The sequence below is a fragment of the Triturus cristatus genome, chromosome 10, assembly GCF_964204655.1.
Source record: "Triturus cristatus chromosome 10, aTriCri1.1, whole genome shotgun sequence".
NCBI classification, from domain to species: domain Eukaryota; kingdom Metazoa; phylum Chordata; class Amphibia; order Caudata; family Salamandridae; genus Triturus; species Triturus cristatus.
This window is the reverse complement of record NC_140593.1, coordinates 277,984,946-278,007,258: the sequence shown is the minus strand read 5'-3', so window position 1 is coordinate 278,007,258 and position 22,313 is coordinate 277,984,946. Positions and strand designations below refer to the sequence as shown.

At 43.7% G+C, this 22,313-nt stretch overlaps 1 protein-coding gene across 5 annotated transcripts in view; it reads left to right on the top strand.

Moving 5' to 3' along the window:
• The window catches only part of AKAP9 (A-kinase anchoring protein 9), a 1,384,828-nt gene that overhangs the window by 225,052 nt on the left and 1,137,463 nt on the right, over positions 1-22,313 (top strand). For all 5 annotated transcript variants that reach the window (XM_085631105.1, XM_085631108.1, XM_085631107.1 and 2 more), the window contains 2 exons: positions 6,799-7,002; positions 17,712-20,162. In XM_085631105.1, the coding sequence (XP_085487231.1) occupies positions 6,799-7,002; positions 17,712-20,162 (2,655 nt within the window). The remainder of the gene's footprint in view (positions 1-6,798; positions 7,003-17,711; positions 20,163-22,313) is intronic.

Genomic DNA, 22,313 nt, shown 5'->3' with positions numbered 1-22,313 from the left:
TCAGAGAGCTGTCCCTTTACATAAGGGTCCATTCTCTAAGCAATTCAAACAAACATAATTCAAATGTATCCTAAAAAAACAAAAACCATCCTGGATCTGAAGAAACAACCAGATTACAGACCAAATGCTAAATTTCTGCACCAGGTTAAACTATTGTTGTGCCATGCATTCAATCAACTTTTCCATCAATGAGAGTCCCTCCATGACCTGGTTTCAATAGGATGTCATGTTGTGAAAAAAATAATTTATCCATAGTCTCCATTCTGGACAATCTAAAACTTCAAAACAATTCCGACGACAGAACATTTCTTAGCCTCCTGGACTTCCAATTAGCATTCAACTCAGTGAACCACTATGAACAACAAGGGGATCACCCGATATGCTCTACCCTGGGTCACATCTCTCCCCATAAACAAAAAACAAACTGTCCCCTTGTCAATTTATCGATCATCAGTCTGATGAGTTAAGGCTTGACTTTATAACCTCCTCTGTCAAAACATACATGACACTTCTATTCTCTCTAATTCTGTCATTTGGTGTAACATGCTATGCCTGTGCCAGTGGTGTACAGATAATCTTCAGATTCCTTTAGTTACAACGCACTGACTCCCAACAACCTACTCGGCTGCCTACATTAGATCAAACTTTGGAACCTCACGACCTATTTAAACCTATCCCTTGCAATACAGTGATTCTCGTGTGCCTTGCACTTGCCAGACATCATGGACTTGTGCCTTCACCTGTCCAGGACAATGACTGTGAAGTGTCGCTGGAGCCTCACGTCACTAAAGTAGTCCAATCATGTTTATAACACCTTTACACCTTTCACTTAATATGTAGGCATTTGACAGACCCTCAGAAAATTCTGAAATTAATGACTGTTTATCTCTATTGCCTAAATAGCATCAATGCACTGCTTTGGGGCCTCCTGGCACATCTCACACCTCCCTTGAATAATCCTGCTGACAGACCCATACACCTCAATCCCAAAACATCTCAGACTCGCACTCATGGCGATGTTCTGCCCAGAAATCAAAATGCATCAAAAGCAGGGTTTACTATGGTAGTGGTCCTGAGTTCCACTAGCCTAGGCACCTGAAAATCAACACTCTAGCCTTCTCCGATCCGACAATGCACATTTCATAAAGAAACTCCCCATCAAGAAGAAAAGAAAGGGAAAACAAATATGTCCTTGTTACGAACCCCAGGAATATTCTCCCACTCCTTTTATGCTTAATTCCAAATCACCTGTCTTTCAGGAAGGCAGTGAAAATATAACCATTCAAAAGCACCTACAAAACTTCTTGGTCATTGCATACAATCCATTTAAAGGGGAACACCCACTACCATACAACTCCTAAATCTCAATGCCTAACCATCATGAAGGTTGCTTATCAAACAACTTTCCACAAAAACAACCCCACTCACTCCTCTCTCAGTCCCCCATCACATTCTCCATGCAAAACATAGTACAACATTTTAATATACATGGATTACCAGCAATAGAATAAAACATCTTAGTACACATACATGTGAACCTCCAATACCCCCAAATGCACACAACTGATCACACACGTTTGCATTCCCCATCAAAAGCTCGCCACAGCATAGCTTGTGTTTTGGAACCCACAGCAGCACGAGCCGTCCTATATTTATATCTTAAACATTCCACAGCACATAAGCTCCACCAGATCAACCCATGCATGCTGCCAATAGCCACTACAAAACAAACCCAATGCCTCGACCACATTGTACCTCGGTGTTTTATATCCACTCTGATAAGCACAAACTCGCACCTCACTGCAGCAGACCAACAGCAACACTTCACCGTTCTATTGTTCTAGTTTCGTATTTGATACCCCTCCACAGCAAAATAAAAGAACACATTCATCCCTTCATCTCACCCACTGCATCAATGCCCAACGTAAATGTATTTCTCCTTCCTCCAGTCAGCATTGCAAGCACAACCGTAATATCACTACACTATACCTTCTGGTAGTCACCACGCTGTGGTCATGCACAATGTTATGTTATGTTATGTTAAATAGTTTGTAGAGCGCATGAATCACCCCCGAAGGGGTCTCTCAGCGCTTGCAGAGCTATGCGGAGGTGATGGGGCAGTGTCATTCTAAGAAAAGGGTGGTCTTTAGTATCTTTCTGAACCCAAGGTAGTCGGAGCACTGTCTGAGCGGAAAGGGCAGCTGATTCCAAACCAAATGGGACACGCTCCCACGGATTACAACTTGAGGTCCACCTGAAATCCTGGAACTTACAGACAATGACCCCATCCCACCTCTTGAGTCCCACCTCTTCAGTCTAACACATATCCCATGAAACTAAATTCAGTTCTTTTTCTCAGTGAACTCCTTTACCACCACCATAGAGCACCTAACTAATCCCCCAAAACACAGTCCACATCTCACAAACCAAGACTCTTTAGCACATTAGAAGTCCAGACAAACCATATAATTGAAACACACATCACACTACTTTTGCTTGGCATTCCCCCGCCTTTCTCCATCCCTGCCATCCCCTCACATCACAATACACCAGCATAGTTAATAACCACAGCCCATGTGATTACCACATCAATAAAGTCGCTTTAAAATGCACTTACATTCAGTTTATCATTACCTCTTTGACTCAAAGCACTAAAGGAGAATTGTGTTCCTATTCTTGGTGCCTCCATCACACCCCATTTAGGTGTTTGCCACAACTCTCCTCAAACTTACATTTGAGACCACCCTGTGCCTCCTTATATCACAACACACCCTCATATCCCTAGCTATAAAATCATTCCAGATCCACTGGTATTACAAGCTGATTAAATGCTATTCCCATCTCATCTTATGAGGTGTGATTACACTACTGCCTTATCTATTAAAGCATTAGACATAATAGACTGGCCAACATAAGCATGAATTTTCTAGTTGTTCCACGGCAAGTGCACAACTTTTCCAGTCCTCTTTTTTTCTTTGAACTTGGGGTTGGTAGTTATTTTTGTCCCAGTATGAATGCACATTACAAATATCAGAATGCAGCGACAAAGCAGTATTGATTAAGAAACAACTCCTGCCTGTCTTGGAACAACTTATAATTCATCACACTGCAATATGAAATGCAACTTATTTGAAACAAATGGCAAATTACAGTTCACATATTGTCTCTAGTGCGGTGCAAAGCAAGTTTGGGAGCAGTGGAGTACTGTGCTTAATAATAGTACTGACATAAGAACTACATGAGAACAGAATGAAATAACGAATGCAACTGCAATGCATTTCGGCAGCCTAGATGTTCGACAACCCTGGTATGTGGCTGCACGTGTTCGAAAAACTTATATTCAGCTGAATATTACAGCACGCTATTGTCACATGACATCCATCAGGATTCAGTGAACTTCAAAATAACTTCACAGGTTAGAAACAGAGCCTCAACACCCGATCTCTCATTGCAAATCGCCATGGAGAGAGAGCACAGTGCACAGTATTAACGTGTAGTAGGTTGGAATACTACAAAGCATCATAAGTGTGCAGATAACCCACACTTTTTAAACCACTCATGTACACCAGAAGTGGTTTGTAAATCAATTGTCTTAATGGAAAAAAAACGTTGTTGGCATGAAGTAATGGGCACATGTTGTGCTATACAAATGCCCATTAGCATTGCGTAAAATGACAGATGCTCAACTACAAATCATAAACACTCAGCAGGAGCACATTCAGAATCAAAGCATACATGCATATTTGTTTTAATTAACCAACAAGCATAATGGTTGCAAGAGTATCAGTGGAAGCTAAAGACTTACAGTTTTCATAGTAAGATATTATGCAGGAAAGAAATGTTTAGCATTTGTGGGATGTTTTAAATGTACCTTATCAATGTTTTTTAGTGTGTAGCACAGTGGGTAACAATTGTGTAGCAGCATGTTGTGAGTATGATTAGAACCCTGCTCATAAATATTTCAGGAGCAGTTGTGGGCAATTCTTCTGTTCTGATTCAATGCAATTGTTATTAGTTTCAGTCCTCTACTGAGACTTGCACTGGTGCATCAAGGCTAGACCCTGTCACTGGCCTCTTTTGCTGTCTTAGCCTGACAAGGTGAATCCATCGCCTGACTGCATCTTGTAGTGAAACGCAGCTCCTGAACTGTACAGATGGCAGTTTAGAAGAGCACTAGGAAGGGGCGAGCCCCATTGCTTGAAAAAGTTCAGGATGCCGACTTTGCTCAGTGTTTGGGCACGCTGTCACTCTAGTTGCCCTAGAAAGGCAACAGGAGGCACAAAAAGCTGAAGCTCTGAGAGTGACCAGCCCTCACTGGTCTTGTTTCTCAGTATAGCCAGCCACATTAGCCATTAGGGTAGTTGCCTGACATTGGAGATGCATCACATCAAGGAGTAATTGACCTTACCCTCCCCACTTGCCAATCTAAATCTTAGATTAACATGAGCTGATACAGGTCTCACCACTGCACACCCAAGGCTCTTAGGAGTAACTTCAGCCAATACTGGTGCATCACCAAATGGTGTGTGTGTGTCTGTCTGTCTGTCTGTCCGTGTCCCCCCCCCTCCCCCCCCCCCCAGTAAGTGATGTGATAGAAAACCGATCCATTAGGCTTCTCGGATAGCATCTGACAGCCTCTTTACCCTTGCAGGCAACACCTCTCCCAGGCATAATACAATAGGCAACACTGAGCCAGGGATAATGTGCACTCCACCAGTGAGGACATAAAAAAGGCATTAATGACTGAATGGGTGAACAAATTGAGTCAAATGGCAAAATGTCCATCATTTACTCTTGTACATAGTTCTTACTAGTAGCCACCACAATGTCTAAGCTCTCTGAGGAGACACCTGTATATTCAAACGCTCTTCAGGAACAATGTGTTTAAGATGAGCCGTGATGAGAAAGAGTGCAGCCAAACAGGGAGGACAGAGCACCCTAGTCTCTTCCTTATCTCCAGTAGAGTGGAAAGGAAAGTATACATGAGTGCTCATGTTCAGTTCCTCTTCAAGCTGTTCCCTAGGGATCCAAGTCATATTTTTCATTTAGGCGAATGTCAAAGGCATTTATTGGTAGACGACCATGGGCATTAATTGCAGGGTCGAATTCCTACAGAAATTCTCTTCGATGTGACGTGTGAAGATACCTGCACGAGTTACCCACTGATGCTGTCTGAAGCGTGGGAGACTATAAGGAACATGCTGTGCTGCAAAGCCCAAAGGCACAGAGCAACAGTCAGAAAACAGATATCTAGTGTATTGGGGCATCTTTTGTTTCTCACAAACAGATGCATAGTATTGCACATGTGATTCACCACCACTCTGAAGAGCATTGTCTTTTCTCTGAGAGCTTAGATGTTGTGGTGGCTACTAGTAGTCCCTCGACCAGAATTATGTACAAGAGTAAGTGAAGGACATACTGCCACTTGACCAGTTTGTTCACCATTCAGTGAATAATGCCTTTTTTAATGTCCTCTCTGGATGGGGGTGCAGCTATAGATAGCTACAAAAATTACATCTCACTAAGTGGTGCCTATTGTATCTAGCCTTAGAGAGGTGTTCCCTGCGTGTGTAGAGAGGCTGTCCGAAGCTATCTGAGAAGCCTAATGTAGCAGTTTCCTCTATGTTTTGTATCACATTGCTTATTGGGGTCAGAACCTAGTTCATGTATTTACCTTTTTGAACCCTGACCTCGTGATTTAAAATTCTTTAATGGAAGATTTTATTAATATGTTTGCTGTTCTAAACCACATGCTTACATGAGTTGAAAGTCTTTTTGTTCATCAGAACCTTTCATCATTTGTCCATATGGACAGGATGTTCCCCAAGGCTCATCTATCCTGTGTCTTAAAAGTACTGTTGGATTTCCATCTTAATAAGTACATCGGCTCTCTTTACCCTGTTAGGTTAAAACAAAGAGCCACCTGCGTTCCTTTGGCCAACCTTTTTGTGATTTAAGACAATGTTTAAGCACATTTTACCAGTACTAAAGCAATCAGTGGCATTCTTCAGCCTTGTATCTTTCCACAACATATGCTGGGCTTCTCAGAAGGCCAACACACACACATTCTGCCCATTCAACATCTGATGCATATTCATTGAGCAGTGTAAGATTTGTCCAAAACGTTCTCTGCAACCTGTTTATTGTGGCCTATGGTGCCAAATGCCCTCTTCACCTCCTCTTCCCTTTCTGATTCTCAATTTCTCTGGAATGTACCTTCAAGTTGATAATGGAACAGACCAAGGAAGTAAAAGAAAGATAAATGTATCTTGATGGTTACTCCTGTACTCTATTTTCATAGGTCCCTCTTTGTTAATGTTAGCTTTCAAATGACGCCTCAACCAATGGTCAAAAACACACACCGATCGGCTCTTTTTCCAGGAAGGGAACTGGCGATGTCGTGTGTCTGCATGGAAGAGATCTTGACCTGCATGATGTGCTCATGTGCGCAAACTGATTATGCAGCTAGAGGAAGGAAGTTATCACAAGGAAATCTTTAGCTTTAGCATTGGTTGTTTCATGGACTAATGCACATCTGGGTAAAATAGGGTTTTGGGTCTAATTAAGATGCTTTGTTGCAGTGGAATTCTATTTAAAACCAGTCTGTGCATTTTAACAGTAATTGTAACAGATGTGCAAATTAAATATTAAGTTAGGATATCACTAGGTTTACACAGCACTGTGAAAATGTTATCTGATTTGCCAAATTGTGTCTTGCTGTGGAGAAACACCTAAGTCCTTGTTTTCTATGCATTACTTAAATATGTTCACATGTTTCTTCATTTTGTTTGCATAAAGTTGCAGGCTGGTGAAACACTAAGGAATACCAGTCACACCTCTACAGCTGCTGATCTACTACATGCCAAACAGCAAATCCTCACTCATCAACAGCAACTCGAAGAGCAAGTGCTGCAAATAAAGAGCTGTGAGAGACATAACGAAGAGTACCAAAAACAAATAACAGTTCTGCAAGATAGAATCAAATATCATCAGGCAATAGAGGTATAAAACGTTAAAAACATGTGGCATCCGAAAGTGTTTCACGATACTCTTTTCCATGTTATGAATGTGAGACTATATTGCCCTTTTTTGACTGAAGGAGGTGTATGGGATTATGTGGTTTTCTTTTGTAGACCACATTTGTGCTTATCTATTTTGTCTAAGGTGTCTACTCCCATCTGCCAGGTACTATGGTGTTGGCAGGGTTGACCACCCCTGCAATGTCATGATATTTAGTAAGGAGTAGGTGAATGGCTCCAAACTGTGTTCAGGAAGTTTTTATTAAACCATTTAAATATAGCACTCTTATGTTTAAATTCCGTTAATAAACATATAAAGCAGACTGAGCCCTGGCATGATGAGATGTGAACGAGGGTAATGAGATGTGAGTTATGCGTGACTGTGCAGTACACAGACTTTCTGTGCTTAAAGTAGTCTGACACAAGTTCATTGAACACCTTGCCAGTGGGAAGACACTACATACCCTGCATTACTTCCCCCTTTAAATTCAATATGTGCTTTGTAGCAATCACTGCAAAAAAACAAGTTTGTAGACACTAGGAATGCACCATTTGCCTATTGTGGATGTTAGGAAGCTAGGAATAACTAGTTAGGAATGAGCACTGATTCCAAAAGTCTTGTAAAACACTGAGAAAACACCACTGAAATCCACAGAAACTAAGCATTGAAAACTGAATTGCCTAAATCCTGCCATTTGTATACCAACCCCAAATAGGCTGAGAGGGATGTTTCCTTGGTTTTCCAAGCTATGTTGTGGGACTGTTGATAGTATTTATTTATAGTGGAGTTATGCTAAGTCTAAGATATTTTGCGAAGATGCTTTATCATTGGTTAAAGTTGTAACTGCCCTTATCTTATTTCCTTATTTCATTTGATAACTTTATTTCGGTCGAAAAGACCATAAAAGTACACATACATACATAATCGATTATATAAATCCGGATAAGACAATAAATAATATTCAGAGTTTAAAAGTTTGTTAAAAAAGAATAAACTACAAGTCATCACTATGAAGTATTTATGTTAAAAACGTTTGTCTCCTACGCCACATACTGTAGAGATAGCGGGATACAGCAAAAACAATAATTGGGTCAGTATCATAACTTAGAGTCCTACAGGCCTGCTTGAAATGGCGAAAACCCAGATTCCTGCAAATGGGAATTAGCCAACTTTTCCTAATTTGATAATAAGCAGGACAAAAAAAAAAGCACATGTGCAACAGACTCTAATTTGTAATTGCAAGCAGGACAACTCTCCAAATTTCGTACCTGCCACTTGGAGGAAAAGGACCTAACCGGTAAGGTACCATATCTTAATTGAATATACAATTTGCGGGCAAGTGGTGGTTCTATTTGGTCCATGAATTTCTCAAGTTTAGGATCTTGTTTAACCATGAGAAATTCTAAAGTTAACCTACCCTTAGCAGAATAACTCAAAAGTGAGGTAAGGTTTTTCCAGGACAACAAAGAAAGAATTTCCTTCCTTGGTATCCCTGGGCAACTTGCCTCCGGGTTTGCCCACAATTCCGGGAGTCCTAATTGAGTACAAACTGCATTAATGTGCAAAAGCCAGGGGATATTTTTAAATTTAAGAGCAGGCCAGATCTCTAAGAATTCTAATTTGTACGAAGACAATTCAGGCACTGACCACAGCCTTTTCCAGTACAAAATAGGTCTTGCACTGATAATCTCCTCTATTGGGACTAGCCCAAGATCAAACCTAAGGGGGATCATTGGTGTACTGGAAGGAAGCCCTAAAAGGGATCTTAAAAAGGATTGCTCAGCCCTAGAAAGAGACACTGACTGCTTATGTCCCCAGAGTTCGGCCCCATAAATTGCAGCCACTCTAGCCTGTCTACAATAGATTTCAAGGGCGGGAGACACAGGTTTGAAACTCGATCTTTTAAAAACTTTATTCACACCCCCTGCCAATTGAGCGAGCTTCAGCGTTGACTTAGCAATCTGAGACTTCCAGCCGAAATCCTCCGTTAAAGTCACGCCCAAATAGACGAAAGTTTTAACTCTCTCAAGGGGAATATCAAATAAGACGGTATTTGGACGCACCCGCTTAGGGGGATTAAAAATCATGTATTTGGTTTTCGCCAGGTTTATTTCTAGTCCTCTTGACTCACAGAACTTTGCAAAGCCGTTCAGTATATTTTGTATGCCCGAAGATGTTCTGGACAGTAACAGAGTATCATCTGCGAACATCAATGCGGGCACACGTCCTGATAATAGTTTAGGGGCATCATTATTTACTACACAGTTCAAATGGTCAATAAGACCATTAATGTAAAGGCTAAACAGTGTAGGGGCTAGGACACAACCTTGTCAAACGCCTTTTTGAACGGGAAAGCAATCCGTAAGCTCACCGTATTTGCCACATCTTACTTGGGCGTAATTATTAGTATGAAGCCTGGATAGGACTGTCAATAGGTAAGATGGAAGGCCCATGTATGCCAAGACTTGCCATAGTTTAGTTCGAGGAACTAAATCAAAAGCTGCCCGCAGGTCCACAAATACCAGGTAGAGGCTGCCACCCTCAACCAAGGCTGTTTTCCAGTACAAGACCTGCAGGCGAAAAATCTGGTCTAAAGTGGAAATACTAGTCCTAAAGCCTCCCTGAAAGGTAGTCAAAATCCCATTCTCCTCTATCCAACCCAGAACCCTGTCCAAAAGAACCTTTCCTTATCTATTACTTAAGAGATGTTCAAAATACGCACCATAATTTTTTTTCATGTAACAGCAGCTAAACCTACTACTGCTCCTCATGAAAAAAGCCAGATATTCTATTTGGGTTGGAAAACAATCACAACATCAACAATGAACTAACTCGGGGAGGAGCCTAGCGCTTGACCAAGATGGCCGCGTGAGCTTTGAGCTCCCGGGACCCACGCGCCCTCCGTCGATTATCCTGTCTTAAATCCTGTTTTATATGCACGGCATCTTGCAGATGACTCATTGCTGAGGCGATTGATGCTGCCCGGGCTCGGATCGCCCACCGGGAACCGGAGTTGTGCATGGCGGAAGATTGAGGCCTATCTCCGAGGGATGCCAGGGGCTGGCGTTGGCAGGATGCCCGGCCTCTAATTGAACAACAGCGGCCTGGCGAGGTGTGAACTGGCGGACGGAGAACGCCGTACTTTCACTTTCACTTTCTCGCCCTTTGTTTGCCTTGGCCCGGGAGTGCCTTCAGATGCTTTATCATCCTCTGGACGCCTTGCGCCCTACTCTGCCTGGTTATTGCAGATCTGGCTTCTCCTGTTCCCTCTGACTGAGAGAGGGTCGTCTCCTTGCACCGGGTTGCTCGGTGCCAGATATGTCGGGTAAAGCAGAGGTGGATAGGCTGAAACCCAAGGCTACCAGGCGGGGAGCCTATACCCAATCCAATAATATGGATCGCTATGCCCAGCAGAAGGGATCGCCTGGGGGATCGGGCCAGTCGCTGGACGTACAGAAGGCCGCCTCATCCCCGACCTCGGAGCTCTCGTTGCAGGATGTCATGGGTGCGCTCGAGGGGATGCAGGCCTCGATTGGGAGACAGTTTGATGCCCTGGCGCATAAAGTGGATACTATCTTGGTGGATGTCAACCTGATCCGCGCGGATTTGGGCAAAACTAATGAGCGGGTTAAATCCCTTGATCTCAAGACCACAGGCCTCGCTGATGATGTCTCGGAACTTCAGACCGAAGTTTGTAAGCTGCGGGCCGAGAACGACCTCTCCGCCCGCCGGCTGGAGGACTTTGAGGGCCGGGCCAGGCGCAACAACGTGCGCATTACTGGGGTCCCGGAATCCTCGGACGAGATCTCCGCAGATCTGCTCGTGGAGGACTTGGTGCTTAACCATCTGAAGCCTAAGGGCCTTTGGAAATGTTTTGCAGTCGAGCGGGCTCACAGAGTTCCTGGCGGGAGGCCCAGGCCGAGAGCCCCTCCGAGACCGATTGTCGCCCGGCTCTTTCTCTTCCGAGATCGGGACACTATCCTGCAAGCATCGCGGGTGACGGGCCCGGTCCCTTATCAGAACGCATCAGTGAATTTCTATCCTGACTTCACCCAGCTGGTGCAAAAGCAAAGGCAGAGTTTCCTGGGGGTGAAGAGACGTCTTCGGGAGCGGGACCTGAAGTATGCTATGCTTTTCCCTGCCAGATTACGTATGGTGTATGAGGACCGGACTTTCTTCTTTGAGTCGCCTGCTATGGCCGGAGACTGGTTGGACGCTTTGCCCCGACGACGGACTGGCGGGGATGCTGCCACAGACGTGGAGGGTGACCGGGATGGGCAGGGTTGATGCCTTTGGGGCCAGTCTGACTTGCTTTGGTTCAGGACAATAACTTGAGCTGATTGCAGTAATACGGAGGGTTGCGGGAGGAAGATGGGAGCTCTTTCCTCCCTCAGGGTACTTTTTGTAGTTTTGCGTTATGGTAGGGCGACAGGCACACTGCAAGTTGGGGGGGCTTTTTAAGCTGCAGCAGGGGTGCAGGGTGGGGGGTGGAGTTGGGATTTTGGGGTTGTTGGGGGGTTTGTTTTTGCAAGGCGTAGTAATGGTTGTCAGGGTTGTTTACTGGTGGCACTTCGGGTGTGGGGTGGGCCTCTTTCTGTGTGGGGATGGGGGGTAGGGGCTTCAATAATATTAGCTGGAATGTTAATGGCTTGGGAGATCGTATTAAGCGGGGGATAGTCTTGCAGTTCTTGAAACGGTCTTTGCCGGATGTGGCCCTACTGCAGGAGACACACCTTATAGGTAATACTTGCCATGCTCTTAATAGAAAAGGTTACAAATTCATCGCCCACTCGGGATTCTCCTCAGGCTCCAGGGGTGTGGGTATCCTAGTTAGAGCTTCACTACCTTTCGAGGTGGACTCCACCATTGTTGATGATAGGGGGAGGTTTGTGGCGGTGGCGGGGAGGTGGGAGGGAAGAACGTTGGTGTTGGTTTCGGTTTATGTCCCTCCTGCCCTGCAGGCCTCCACGTTTGCAGATCTGGGCAGGGCCTTGTTGGACCTCCTGGAGGGTATGCTAGTGGTGGGGGGAGACTTTAATGCTGTCGGCTCTGGGTTGCTAGATAGGTACCCGCCCAGGGACACCGGGGGGGCTCAGAAGTGGCTTCCAGATTTTATAGATACATTCGGTTTGGTAGACTGCTGGAGGCTCCGGCACCCCACACAGAGCCAATATACCTTCCACTCCGGGGCGCATGGTAGTCTCTCTCGGATTGATTATCTGCTCACTCGGGCTGCGCACGCCTCATTGGTATCTGAGGCTAGGCATATGGCACGGGGCATATTTGATCATTCGCCAGTGTGGGTCCGGCTGGATGTCGGCCGCGAGGGAGGGGGCAGGGTTGCTCCTATTAACCCCTGGTACTTCCGTGATCCCAAGATGCGCAGTGCGCTGCTGAAGACAGTTGATCACTATTTTAAGGACAATCAGGGTTCCGTTGACTCGGCTGTGTCGTTGTGGGAAGCATTTAAGACCGTGTTGAGGGGGGAGGCCCTCTCCTTGGTAGTGGCCGCCAAGCGGCGGAGAGATGGCGAGGTTATGCAGGTTGAGGATGAGATCGCGGCTTTAGAGGTGGCCCTGGAGGGGGAGGTTACAGCGGCCTCACTGCATGATCTGAGCTTGAAGCAAGCGGAATATAGGGACCTGGTGACGAATGCCGCCAAGACCCTCGGTAGGGAACAGCAGGGTCGCTTGTACGATGTTGGCGATAAGGCCGGGAAACTCCTAGCGTGGCTGGACAAAAAAGAACGTGTTAATAGAGTGGTGCCGGAGCTGACGAGAGAGGGGGGAGAGGTGGTTGTTGATCCCGAGGGTATAGTACAGTGTTTTTCGGATTATTTCCGTATGGTTTACACCTCGGTTTCGGATAGGCCAACTGAGGATTCGCGTGACCTCCTGCGTGACATCGCTCTGCCCTGCCTTTCTGACGTAGATAGAGATGACCTCGATGGAGATATAACGGTTGATGAGGTGGCGGGTGCTATCCGCGCGCTGCACTCGGGCAAGGCCTCAGGCCCAAATGGTTGGCCGATTGACTTGTATAAGCTGTTTCCGGATAGGGTCGCTCCTCACCTGCGCGCCATGTTTGTGGAGGCGCGGGGGAGTGGGTCCCTTCCGTTGGACCAGCGACTGGCGACGATTGTTGTGATCCATAAGGATGGTAAACCCCGGGATAAGTGTGCCTCCTATCGGCCGATATCACTCCTTAATGCTGAGCCGAAAATTCTGGCTAAAATCCTGGCGGGCCGCCTGGTCAGGGTACTTGGAGACCTGATCCACCCGGATCAATCGGGTTTTATCCCACACCGTAACACTGCGTTAAACCTTAGGCGACTTCATGGAGTAATTGCCAGGGCGAGCACGCTGCGTGAACCAGCTATTGTGGCGTCTCTTGATGCCACGATGGCGTTTGATACGGTGGAATGGGCATACCTGTGGGTGGTGCTTGCCAAGTTCGGCTTTGGCCCTGGTTTTGTGAGCTGGGTGAGGTTGCTTTATGAGGGTCCTCTTGCGAGTGTTGCTGTAAATGGGCGAGCGTTGACTCCGTTCCAGCTTGGGAGGGGCACCCGGCAGGGTTGCCCCCTGTCGCCTTTGTTGTTCGCCCTTGCCCTCGAGCCGCTGGCGGCGTGGATACGCTGGCACCCGGATATACGTGGACTTAGATGGTCGCCTGATCACGAGGACCGTATTTCGCTCTATGCCGATGACATCCTGTTATATCTCGCCTCGCCCAAGAACTCGCTTATAGTGGTTTGTGACGTTCTGACATCTTTTGGTAAGAACTCTGGTCTCGTCATCAATTGGAGTAAATCATATTTGTATGTTCTGAGCGGCGACGTCCCGCGAACTTGTTCGATTCAGATCGCCCAGCAGGGCTTCATGTACCTGGGGATTTTTATCTCCACTGACTCCACTTTGCGGTATGAGAGGAACCTGCTCCCTCCCCTGGCGCGTTTGCGGCGGGATGTTGCGGCCTGGCGGAGGATGCCGGTCTCCCTCCTCGGACGCGCCGCTTTGTTCAAAATGATGTCTCTTCCTCGGTTCCTCTACGCCTTGCAGAATACTCTTGACTGGGTACCGGCCAGTTACTTTCGGGAGGTTGAGAGCCTCCAACGATCGTTGTTGTGGGATGGGCGGCCGCGCATTGCGATTGCTAAGTTGACGCTTCCGTGGTACGACGGGGGTATTGCGCTTCCGGACATTCGACGCTATTACTGGGCCACCCAGTTGAGCGCGATTAATCATGGTTTCTATGGTCCGGCTCTAAGCCCCGGCTACGCCATGGACCGATGGTTGTTGCGCGGCGGTAATTATCACCGAGCGTTGTACTCAAGATCGCTGGACTCGTCCCTCACAGGGCCCACGGGGGTGGCGGTGCGGGTGTGGAAGTTGGCGACTGACTCGCTGGGCTGGAAGGATAGGCTCACCCTTGCTACCCCGTTGTTTGAGTCTGACAAATTAGGGAAGCTTTGGCATACCAAAGGTTTTGAGAAATGGGACTTGATCGGTATCTCCAGGGTTGGAGATTTGCTGATCAAGGGGAGGGTGAAGTCCTTTGAAGAGCTGCAGAAGGAGTATGAGTTGGGGAAATCTGAGTTTTTCCGCTATGTTCAGGTGCGTCATGCCCTGCGGTCAGTTCTCGTAGAAGGTGAGAAGGTGCCTGAATCCTCTCCATTGGAGGACCGGATCCTCGATGGCCATATGCCGGAGAGTACGATCTCTCTTATCTATAAGAAATTGATTAATGTTCGGGCTGACCTGCTATTGGGGCTGCGGGATCAATGGATTAGGGATGGACTCGAGCTGGATGACGAGGACTGGCAGTCTGCGGTTTCCTCTCCTAAGGAGGTTGCGATCCCGTCGCGTCTGCGGCTGGTGCAGCTCAAAATACTCCACAGAGTCTATGTTACGGGGCCAAGGTTGGTTCATATGGGATTTTCTGAGGAGGGCTTATGTAGGAGGGGCTGTGGTATGGTGGGTACCTTCCTGCATATCATTTGGGAATGTGGCGTCATCATGGAATTCTGGAGGAGAGTCCATGCGGTAATGGGGGAGGTGACGGGCATTGTTATGCAGCCGGAGGCGCGGTGTTGTCTCCTGAACGTTTGGGGGCCTGCTGACCACGATGAGGCACAGACCCAGTGGGTGACTCTGGGTAACATGGTGGCTAAGCGAGACATTGCGCGCCTGTGGGGCTCTGTGGGACCCCCCACATTGGCTGCGTGGAAGGAAAACATGGACTGGAATATGTTCAGGGAAAAGACGGTATATTGCGCTAGAGGGCGCCCTCGGAAGTGGCATGCCATTTGGGGGCGTTGGAACCAATATAGGGGGGGCATATGCCTTGCCCCTGATCTGGATCCCCCCGAGGAGCAGCTCTCTCCTTAGCATTCTTTCCAGCTCTGTACATATGTTTTGATTGTTAATTGACTTCTTGGGCCTCTGCTTTTCCCCTTTTTCCTCTTATCACAGCGCTGTGACTGATAGACGAAGGGGGTCCGGTCTCCCCTGAGGGGCAATCACCAGGTGTATTCAGTGTACTTCGCCTTGCTTGGGTTTGGTTTGTGTTTGTGTGTATTTAAAATGGAACCTTTTTGTTTCTCCTTTCTATGCACTGTGGATGCTTCTGTGTATTGCTCTCTTGAAGCTGCCGCACCTCCGGGTTGTCGGCTGAATAGCTGTGTCCTTATTTTTGATGAATAAAGGTTTTATAAAAAAAAAAAAAAAAGTGTAATAGTAAATATAAAAAAAAAAAAAACAATGAACTAACTCACTAAGTGTAGGACTACCTGCACAAAGCCGGCTATTATACTGTACAGTAACCATAATACACCTGATTTTCAGATTTAGTCTCAGATAGTACTGTAAAAGGCATTTTTGGGCAATGGTGTGTGTTTAACCAACACATGTGAGAAATACTGGCATGTAAGAGCATGAGTTAACAAGGGATCTGTTAATTTCCACTATTCTCACCAGTTCTTTAAATTGATCGCTGCCACTGATATTAAGACAATTTGTTCTTTCACAAAAGCTCAGGTCACAAAGAATGTCTGACAGCATAAAATATCCTGCTAAACACTTCATGTCCATGCAGGTATGGTTCCGGGGATCCAATTGCAGTAGGGGGGACTGCAGCTGTCCTTATAAAGACAAACACTGAGTATGGAGGAAATGTAGCTTCTGTTTAGAAAAGAGTATAATACATTTTGTATGAACCAAAACAAATAATATTTATTTGTATTGTGTGAATGAAAATGGGATAGGCACTTGTCCACTGCCATTTACTACAAGGGCATCATTTAGAAATATTTCAATAAGACATGACATGAGTATTTTTATTAATAAAAAACAACACTGTAAATCCAACATTTAATAAATGTGCAAGTAGGTAGCTGCAAATTTGCAAACTGGAGGCAGATTCAATAGTGTACTGTTGTAACTCACATTCCATGGTATACAGAGCAGTGAAATTTTTTTAAAACTCAAGCAAAATATGGCTCCCATGTTTCTTATATGCTGAGATATATCCTATGCGTTGAACAAATGCATCATTTGCAGCAAAACAGTGCCTAGTCTTCTGATCTCTTTTAATGTATGTGGTAACTACTGTATTCTTCTGTGCCCATCAGAAAGTGCTGTGTAATCATAAAAGAAAGAACACCATTTTTCACAATTTTATTTTTGTTCTTGCAGCATTTGCTCAATTTAGAGCTAGTTTTAAAATGAAATGTCCATTAAAAAGATATTCCAGCATGCAGGACCTGCCTACAACCTTTTGTTTTAATTGTCAGTGTTCCGGGACAGAAAAAGTATGATGAATGTTTCTGGTGCACACTGCCTTATAGTAGTCCTATTCATACTTCACGGGTTCCTCTTCCATCCTGACTGAAAAGCTGTAGAAAAGATGTTCCCTGGTAACATTAGGAGCAGTTTAAGGGAGCTCTCTAAAGTCTACGTAGCAGTGACATATCCCTTATGATGTTGATAGCTGCGGCAGTAATGGAGGGGTTCTGATCATGTAAGACAGCGAGAGTCCTTAAAACATTGCTCCAGTTTACAATATTTTGCCAACATTTAGGAGTCATAAGGCAGCTGGGTGTAAGCGGTGTCCTTTGTTTGCGTATTGGTGATATAAATTGTTTTCATCTAATAGTATTTTTGATTACCAATGTGTTTTGCCCATGTCCTAGTTACCTAGTTTTCTGGTGGTCTGTTATATTAATTTGAACCTGAGCAGATTTACATGTTTGGGCCTGTTTTCTCAGGGAGCACAGAAAGGATTAGGCATGGCTCTCAAGCATACAGTGCTCATCTCAAGATGGGAAGTTCATTCTGATATCATTTGCCGCCAGTCTCTCGGAATTTTCCTAAAAGTTGGAAAAGTATTGATGACAATGGGTTCATATCTGCACCAACAACGTATAATAGAGCCACTTGTAATTGTTAGTTTCATGTCATCATGGAGTAACGTAAATCTTGAGTTGACCGGGCCAATTGTTAATTTTGCCTCAAAACTAACTCTTATCTCTTATTAGAGCTCATAGTCCGCTTATTAGGGTGAACAGTAATTAAATTAGAATAAACAATATATTTTATGACCAGCAGATTGACTTGTTAACCTTTGTCATAGTTATGACGGACTTGTTTTTAAAGTATGTTAAAGTGATATAAAATGTTTTGATACCTTTTAAGGTGGAGCGTTCAAATGACGTTGAGAACCGCTACAAAAAGGAACTGCTAGAAAGAGATGAAATCATTGAAGAATTAAAAAGAACATTGACAGTAGAAGAAAATAATGCATTTCAGCTTAAAGAAAGTCTGTTAGCCGCTACCAGGTCTCTAGTTGAATTAAAAGAACAGATAACTCTCAAAAACCAAGAGACCTACAATCTTACAGTAGAACTAACTAATTCCAAACAAAAGGAAAGACAGTCTTCTGAGGAAATAAAACAGCTAATGGGCTCTGTTGAAGCACTTCAGAAACAATATCATAAAGGCAGTCTGGCAGAAATTGAGATTACACAAAAAAATGAAATGGAAATGCAGAAAAAGCTGGAACAGCTTCGAGCAGAATTAGATGAGATGTATGGACAGCAGATTGTCCAGATGAAGCAAGAACTGGTCAATCAGCATTCATTGGAAATTAGTAAAATGATGGCCCAACATAGAGAAGAGGAGAAACGAACAAGTTTGGAATATTCATCAAGCGAAGCCCTAAATGAGGAACAAGTACATATAATGAATGCTGCAATTAATGAACTAAATGTAAAACTGCAAGATGCTAACTTTCAAAGGGATACAATTACACAAGAATTTTCACAGCAACTTGAAACAGTGTCTTCTGAAAACGTTTCTTTGCAGCGAAAGATTGACGACCTTCTCCAGGAGCTGGAGTACTCGAGGGAACAGATTCGTAGAGCAAAAGAGAATATCGCTGACAAAGAAGGTAAACTTAGTGAAGCAGGCAAATTCCAGGATACAATTGACGATCTAAAGGCTCAGATCGATTCAGCATCCGAGTTCATCAAAGAATTGGAATCAAAACATGAGGCAGAGGTTACTAATTATAAAATTAAACTGGAGATGATGGAAAGGGAGAAAGATGCTGTTTTGGACAGAATGGCGGAGTCTCAGGAAGCTGAATTAGAGAGACTGCGAACACAGCTTTTATTTAGTCATGAAGAAGAGCTGTCTAAGCTTAGGGAGGATTTAGAAATAGAGCACAAAACTAATATTGAAAACCTAAAAGATAACCTGGCTGGGCAGTATAATCATCAAGTTGAAAGTGTACAGAAAGAGTTAACAAAACAAATGAATGCTATGCAGTATGAAAATGACTCCCTAATAGCTAAACAGAATCAATTAATGCTTGAGATTTCAAAACTAAATGACTTGCAGCAATCCACTGTGAATTCCAAATCTGAAGAAATGTCCTTTCAAATACTTCAACTTCAGAAGGAGATAGAAGTTCTTAGAAAAGGAGAAAAGGAAAAGGGTTCTCTAGAGGAAGAAGTTCAGGAGCTTCAGCTTAAAGTTGAGCTGCTCGAAAAGGAGCTAATGGATCAAGAAAAACATTTCAACGACAGGTGTACAGAGCTAAAGATGCATAATAGACTTCTGAAAGATGAAAACGTGACATTAAGAGCAAATCAGAAACAAGATATTTTGGAATCTAGGAAAGAACCATTAACTTCAATTGGAAGTGTTTTCTCTAGTGACAATAATATAAAATTCTTAAAAGAGATAGAAAAACTTACTGTTGAAAATGAACATCTCCGAAAACAAGACATTCAGCTTAAGGAGGAAATCAGGCGACAAAGGAACACATTTTCCTTTGCCGAGAAAAATTTTGAAGTCAACTATCAGGAGTTGAAAGAAGAATATGCGTGCCTTATAAAAGTAAAGACTGATCTAGAACTGAGTAAAATTAAGCAGGAAGCAGAATATGAATCCAAGCTGAAAGCCCTTAATGAAGATCTGAAACGTTTGCAGAAAAACCAAGACACAGTGTTGGAAGTAAAGAAAACGGTGCTTGAAGACCTTAGAGACAACCCAGCCTTTAGTGCTGATAACACTGATGGCGGAGTTGTTGTTGAAAAGGACACAACAGAATTAATGGAAAAACTTGAGATAGTTCAGCGTGAGAAACTAGAACTGTCAGTAAGGCTTTCAAATGTAACTGAACAGTTGAACCTAAAACACACTGAAATTGTTCAATTGAATGAGAAAGTCTCATTTTTAAAACAGGAGAAAGAAAGCATGCTGATGAGATGTAAAGAACTGGAAGTGAGCAGTCACAATATGTTAGAGCACCAAACAGCATGTGACAATGACATCATTAGAGAGAAAGAAATAACTTCAACCGACCTCTTTATTTCCAATGTAAGCCCACAGTTTTATCCAGATACAGTAGTAAAAAACAATGAAGAAGATGTTTCTAGTTTAGATAGGTCCCTTCATGTGGTTTTGACCACAAATCAAGACAAACAAGCACATAATAAACTTATTGAAGAAAACCAGTCTCTGTTGGATCAGTTGCATCAGGTGACTGAGAAATTATCACATCAGTCACTGCTAGTTCTTAGTGCACAGCAGAGAACGGATGAACTTCAGCAGCAGCTCGATATACTAAAGTCTGAACAGGTATGTCAAAAGGAGTCAACACATACAATAAGCAAGCATGTTTATAATATATATATTTTTTCTTTGTACTAATTATATTAGCTCACCTTTAATTTGGTCTCCTTTCAAGAGGTGTATTTTGTGCTGAGCAGCCTGAAAGAACAACTCATCCTTTTTTTTTAACAATGATAATGTATCATGTTCCTGTTCTATTATTGTTTTATACAAAATGTGTCATATACAGAATAATTGGAAGGTGCACTCGTTTCAAAGTCAGTGAAGTGAGTCGCTTATTCTGTACAAAAAGTCCTTTTATTCAACAAATTGTTCAAAACTGGCACACAGCCAACGCGTTTCGTTCCCAATTCTTTGCCAGTGGGAACTTCGTCAGGGCTCCTAAGTAGTCGGTCCACAATTGGCCTCAATTGTGTAGAGCAAATGTAGAGCTCTCTCAGGCTGAACAATCCCAATCAAATGATTTATATAGACTTGGCCACTCACTTATATTTAGTGAGAAGGAATATCTTGAGCGATGTGGAGTAGTGTTTCATGCGGCATAATAACCGGCAGTAACGATACTGCCGGTTATAAGCGACTCACTTCACTTCACTGACTTTGAAACGAGTGCACCTTCCAATTATTCTGTTTCTGGCTTCTATATAACACCCTTGGACGGCGGGTGTGGGAAGAGTTTGCACCACCACACGAATTGCTATTATACATGGACTGGAAGTGCTTGACCCTGGTTTGCCGTTAGTTCTTTTTGTTTAAAATGTGTCATATACTCCGCAAAACAAAACTCAAACAAAATCAATAAAATTAGACTTTTTTTTTTTTTTACATTAGAGAGCCAACATAAGTGAGGAAGATTAATAAGACAATTAGGTGCACAATAATGGTCAGGCAATTTTCTTTATCCTTTATATTCCTCTTCAATGTATACAAGAGGGCAGCCAACTAGTTTCGTCCAATCACAGGTCTCCTCAGTGCATAATCAAGTCCAAATAGGATAAATGTAGTGAGTTCAGGCAACCATCCAAGAAACACTTGTGCAGAATAATGATCTTGAGATATAATGAGTGTGAAAATAATGTTCGCAATAATGAAACTCAGCAGATGGACCAGTTGGCCAAGCCGTTTTCGGCAATGAGGAACTCGTCCAGAGTATGTATATTCTCCAGTCTTGACTACTGCCAAACTTACTCTTGGTGCATTCCTCATTGAATAAGTGTTCCTTGGATGGATATTGTGCGCCTCATTGATTTGCTTATTGATCTTCATTACTCTTCGCTTATGTTGCCTCATTAATGTAAAAAAATATATATATATGTCTCTAATGTTAGGCCGTCTGGTAGCTGCTCTATAGAGGTGGGCAACAAGTTTATGTACCCTGCAGATACTACAGGTGTTGCAGTAAAAAGTTCCCTAGCTACTTTAATTTGATTGATCAATAAAATGCTGCCAGTAATCAACACTTGTATTCAGCCAATAAAAGGAATGCTATACATGGGCAGGGACTTTAATGTTTTGTGTGTAGCCAAAATATCGAGATATCTGTAAATAAATACTGAAAGTGACCTAATGCATAATTCCTATGTAACAGACAATCTGTAAGACCATTAGTCATGACACTTGTTGTTGGTTTTCCGTAATTCAGCTCTAACTAAATGCACAATTTTCACCACCCGACAGATATTACGATTTGAGGTCCCCTGCAAACATAAAGTGATTTTAATGTCCAAATACGTGCTGTACTGAAAATTATTCTTTGGTAATGCAGGACAGAAGCCAATTAGAATTCATTGCAGTCTTTGTTCTACAGAGTTTATTTTATCAGTACCTTGCCAAATGCTGTCAGTTTTGTGTGTTTCACTTTTACATGCAAGTTCAAATCTAAGTAAGCTTGTCAAGGGATGGTCTACGGATGCAGAGAACAACAATTGTATCACTTATGTCACTCTTGTATATCCTTAACAAAGGAACATTAACTAGCCCTTACTTTCCAAAAAGATTTAAGCTGCAAACTGGACAGTGCAAGGGGCTCCTTCAGCATTCAGTCTTATTAAATTGGGCACTATATTGCAGAGTGGTGGTAAAGATCCTTCTGTTAGGCCCATATAAAAATAGTAGCCTAAGACTTTTTGAGCAGACCACCCTCTGCTTTCCAGCATT